At 33.4% G+C, this 5,400-nt stretch overlaps 1 protein-coding gene across 2 annotated transcripts; it reads left to right on the top strand.

The window, feature by feature from the left end:
• The first annotated feature begins 203 nt into the window (after nucleotides 1–203).
• Nucleotides 204–2,715, top strand: LOC145166513 (transcription factor bHLH30-like). Of its 2 annotated transcripts, XM_079085517.1 has the most exons (3): nucleotides 204–351; nucleotides 469–1,123; nucleotides 2,043–2,715. In XM_079085517.1, the coding sequence occupies exons 2-3, from the start codon at nucleotides 497–499 to the stop codon at nucleotides 2,505–2,507; spliced, it is 1,092 nt and encodes a 363-aa protein (XP_078941643.1). In that variant the 5' UTR covers nucleotides 204–351; nucleotides 469–496; the 3' UTR covers nucleotides 2,508–2,715. The 2 variants fall into 2 exon arrangements, with proteins under 2 accessions (XP_078941643.1, XP_078941642.1); XM_079085516.1 differs by lacking the exon at nucleotides 204–351 and having other exon boundaries at nucleotides 359–1,123.
• Nucleotides 2,716–5,400: the final 2,685 nt, after the last annotated feature.

Raw genomic sequence — 5,400 nt, 5'->3', positions numbered from 1 at the left:
TTCGTAACTATTGCAATAGAAATTATAAATATAATTCAAATCATTAATGCGAACCAAAAAGTGAAGGAAGCTAAAAGTTAATATCGTAGGAAGAAAGGAAAGGTAACAAGTGTTCACTCTCTCATGAGAGGAGAGAGAAAAACAAAAAGGAAACCCTAAAAGACCACCACAAAATTTTAGCACAAAAAAGTGTTTTCTACTTGATTGTTGCAAGGATCAATGGCACCCCCGTCTCACTCAACAAAAACTGACATTTCAAAGAGAGAAAGTGATCATTAAAGACCAAGGTCTTATACAGAGAGAGAGAGAGAGAAAGGTGATGTGATCAAGAGCATTCACTATATTCAGAAGGTATATTTAATTAACACTTTGTTGATCATATTCATATGCCCCCAAAGTTTTTTCCTTCTAAAATTAATTTTGATGAGTATGTGGATTGGTGTAAATATATATGTCGAGAGGATATAGTTGCGTGGGGAGGTGAGTCAAAACTATTATGCGTTCTAAGAGAGAAGAACAAGAACCAGTAGAAGACGAACAAGAAGAAGAAGGTGATCATCATCAAGATTTGCAAAATATTCAAGGATTTCAAGAACACCCATCAATCATTCAACAGATTCAAGATCAAAATATGGGTATCAATGATTATTCATATACGGCATCATCAGAAGTCTCTCCGATCTTGCACTCACAGCAGCAGCCCTGGATTCTACCTCAAGTATTTCAACACCACAACTCCAGCTACAGTCCGGATCTTACCTTTCCTTCCGGAGACCATGGCACATATCTCTTCCCTCCACCGCCACCACCTCCGCCGTCATCATATGGTGGTTTGATTCATAGGAGGGTACCTGGTGGCTTGCAATTTGCATACGAGGGTAGTACATCAGCTTCATCAGACCACCACCTAAGGCTCATATCCGAGACACTGGGCCAGATGGTTCAGCCAGGGTCTATGCCGTTTGGGCTCCAAGCTGAAATGGGTAAGATGACATCGCAAGAGATCATGGACGCTAAAGCTTTAGCAGCTTCGAAGAGCCACAGTGAAGCTGAAAGACGACGTCGAGAGCGCATCAACAATCATCTTGCCAAACTTCGAAGCTTACTTCCCAGTACCACCAAAGTAAGTATTCTTAGTAAAACCATAAACAAGCTACGGGATATCAATGGCTACAGCATGCAACTCATCAAAATTTTAAAATAATGGTTTCAGTTCTCAACTTTTGTGATTGTCTGCATGAAAAATTCAGCTCGCACACGACAAGTTTGATTGTTTTATTATACCATAAAACAATACCGCCAAGTTAACTGGCAACTCCAAACATCGTCATTCATATCAAAATTCATGGTTCAAATCCTCTCCTCTCTTGGTCTTTTAAAAAAAAACACTAAATTTTTCCATGGGTTTTTCATTTTGGAATTCTGTATATGATTTTTGAAAATAAATTATATTCTTATCTCAAGCAGTACGATAAACATCTAAGAATTCATCAACGTTGATATGACACAACATGCCATTCATATCGTTTATATCAAATCACAAACCCCACCATTGATGTCTTTAGGAACATTATTTTTATTCTATATACATATATATACATATGTATTTATTGAAATTATTCTTCAACATTTACTGGGACACATAAATGACATGATAAGCATCATATGATCATGCACATAATGTTTGACTTCGAATATACGTGAGGAATTTAAAGCAACTTGAGTTCATGTCCAACCATTGGAAATATCATGTATCACATCAGGCATACATCAATAGAGTAGTGACAACGTAAAAATTCAACCTTTTCCTATAGTTTGGTTTTCAAAGTATATATTTCTCATAGCAGAAAGCCATATATGTTTACTCCAAGGTTGTGCGCAATAAATGCTCAAGGTTTAACGGTAGCTAGGAAACGTATTTTGAATCGCATATACAACCAGCTAGTATATAAATGTATGAGCATATATAAACGCTATTTAGCTTTAAAAATATATTGAACGAATAATCATTACGTCATAACGGTTTGTGTAAACTGATACAGACGGACAAGGCTTCGTTGTTAGCTGAAGTGATACAACATGTGAAAGAGCTAAAGCGTCAGACGTCCATAATAGCCGAACAAAGTCCAGTCCCTACAGAAACCGATGAGTTGACCATTGACAACACGTCTGACGAAGATGGCAATATAGTCATCAGAGCATCATTATGCTGTGAGGACCGATCGGATCTTTTACCGGACCTCATTAAAACCCTAAAAGCTCTTCGTCTAAGAACCCTAAAAGCTGAGATCACAACGCTTGGAGGGCGTGTGAAGAACGTCTTGTTCATTACTGGAGATCAAGATTCGACTAGCAACAACGATACCGTCAATTACTCAATAGGCATGATCCAAGAAGCATTCAAAGCCGTGATGGAGAAAACAAACGGCGATCATGAATCTTCTTCTGGCAGTGTTAAAAGACAAAGGACAAACAACATTAATGTTCTTGATCCTCGTAGGACATGATGATATGTCTGAAACTTTAGGGCTTACACCTTTAAGAATTTCTGTTGTTTCTCCCCTTGAGATCTTGGGTTTAAGTCTTTTGTTTGCACTTTTGGTGTGTTTACTTGCTTCTTTTGCTGTTTTTATTTCGGGTCTTTTGTTTGGTCAATGGGTATGCTTGATGTGTTGTTGAACTTGTGTTAATGGAGAAAAGATACGTCCTTATATATTTCCTTACCTCATGAACTAATTAATCAATTAATTAATTAATTAATTATATATATATATATATATATATATATATATATATATATATATATATATATATATATATATATATATATATATATATATGGCTTACGTTATTATATTCAAAATAATTATTGTGTTATTGTATGCATAAATGTGGGCCAATCATTTTACTTATTTTAATTATTTTAAGAAAGTGATTAATACATATTATTGAATTAAATATAATTGAAAAATACCATCAAATTTAACTAGAATGGTATTTTAGTCAATTAATATAGATTTAATAAAGGAAATTTGCATATTTTAAGAGATCATAGATTCTATTAATTTTAAAAATCTGATTTTACAAATTATAAGGTTTTTAATTCGGACATTCTGACAGAATATATTTGAGTATGTTCAAAAATAAAAATATTCTAGAACCATAAAATAATAAAAATATTTTTGAACATATTTCTTGATCATGACTTAAAAATTTCTTGTAGAATAACAAATTCTCGAACCAGCAATTGAAGAATTAAAACAAAATTTACATTATTTCTTATAGAATACATGTAACAATTGCTAAGAATTACATTTATTGTTAAAGAATAAAACTAAAAACTTTCAAATCGGGAAAAAAACATCAAAATCTAACAAAGACTCTAACACATTCTAAAAGAATAATGTTGCTAAGAGGCGTCGTTCAATGTTTGTGGTCCGTTCTTCAAGCATCAACTTCTGTGGAAACAAATCCAATGAATAAATTAGTGAGAAAATATTCATATTCCATTCCAACATAATTGGAATTCGTGATTTCATTCTGATAGAATTTGAATTCATTTACCAATAATTATATTAATTCGGGCATTCTAACATAATATGTTAATGAATATCATAAAAAACATTCTTTTCTGATAGAATACTATAAACGAATATTATCAAAATTAGTAATTTGGTATTCTCTTTATTAAAAAAAAGATGAATAACACAAACACATAATTCAAAACAAATTGATCTTAAGGTTCAATATCTAATACCTAATTGATAGAATGATACATCTTCTCAAGTATTTTTTTAATATTTTTCAAAGAAATTCAGAAAACTAGAAAATTTGCTTAAAGGTATTTAGACCTACCAACAGTGTCAATGGCACGAAGATAAAGGCTGCAACTCTCGATGACTACCTTCTTAATATGGATACAATCAGCGAGTATCCAAGCAATGCAATTGCAGAATAGTAGTCCAGCTTTTTTGTCAATTCCACATCTCTGTGTACATAATAACAAAATTTATAAAACTTTTTTTTATTTAACATATATATTTGGGACAAAACAATCATGTAGGTAGTGTTTGGTATATGCAGTAATCAAAGAGGGAATGTAATGAAAATCTTGTTTGTTTGTCAAATAGGAACGGAATGAAGCATTCCCCATGAACTCATTCCATTGCTTTGTGATTTGATTCCATCATACCAAAGAGACCTTGATAAACTCACCGGCTGTGAAAAACAGCACTCCAAAACCAGGAATTCAATGCTAGAAGCCCGTATAAATGCCATAGACCAGCATAATCATAGTAAGGCTTTTTATCTAGTTTCATAGGTAGCTTGTAATGCAAAAGAATGAAGAAGGAAAGCCACGCATGAAAGTGCATTGCTAAATTCAGAGCAAAAAATGCAACAGAAGCAGGTTCCTGGAAGAAAAAAAAAGTTTACTTTTGAAGATCAATAAATGTTATTTAGAATCAAATTTGAGGTGTTCAGAATACCTGAATTCCGAATACCCTTTTAAAAGGCCATTTTCCATGATACTTGACTGGTTTTTGACCACATGATGCTCGTTCATGACCAGAGTCATAAGCACAAAATTAGTTGAAGCTTACCAGTAACAATGTCTCTGAAGAAGTCAACGGAATCTGTCAACTCAGCAGCAGTTTTGCCCTTCCACTTAACGGCGAGTGACGGAATAGCTTTATCCACCAGATATACACCAATCCCCGCGAACTTCACGAAGTTACCTTCGATTTCCATACCTCTCACACCTTGCGCATGATAGAAACAACGATTTAGACGATTCAAACTCCAATTAACAATAAAATTGTAAACCTAACTAAAGAGATGAAAGTGACATGATTTTTTATCGGTGGAAGATCGAGTTTAATTACTGATTTGAATATGGGAATTAATACCTGCTCCGACGAGGAACAAAGTGGTGGTTGCACCAGGAGGCTTGACGGATGGTGGAAATACGACAGATTCAATCTGGAGACCGGTGGGGGACGGCGGTGGAGCCATGGTAATACAGTCGGAGTTGAACGGAGAGAGTGAGAGAAGGTGTTTGACTGATGATGGTTCTATATAACAAAAAAAATTAGGTTAAAGTGAATGCTAGCATGATTATAGGGACTATTTGTGGAAGCTATTTATCAAAATACTAAAATACCCTTGTTTATTTATTTAATTATTTAAATTTTTATTTAATTTTGATTGACCCACATTTATACATACAATAACACAATACTTACTTAGAACACCTGAACCTAGCTCATATATATATATATATATATATATATATATATATATATATATATATATATATATATATATATATATATATATATATATATATAGATGAGGGTTCAATTGAGAAAAAAAAGGTTGAGAATGAGGGAATCATTCTCA

This window comes from Lactuca virosa, chromosome 3, assembly GCF_052849685.1.
Source record: "Lactuca virosa cultivar CGN04683 chromosome 3, Lactuca_virosa_CGN04683_v6, whole genome shotgun sequence".
NCBI classification, from domain to species: Eukaryota; Viridiplantae; Streptophyta; class Magnoliopsida; order Asterales; family Asteraceae; genus Lactuca; species Lactuca virosa.
The sequence above is the reverse complement of the archived record's forward strand: the minus strand, read 5'-3'. Positions and strand labels throughout refer to the sequence as shown.

Excerpts from the sequence above, each read along its gene's own strand:
- LOC145166513 (XM_079085517.1), top strand. The coding sequence starts at position 497 with ATGCGTTCTAAGAGAGAAGAACAAGAACCAGTAGAAGACGAACAAGAA. Across the intron at positions 1,124-2,042 it reads TACTTCCCAGTACCACCAAA|ACGGACAAGGCTTCGTTGTT; the intron begins GTAAGTATTCTT and ends AAACTGATACAG.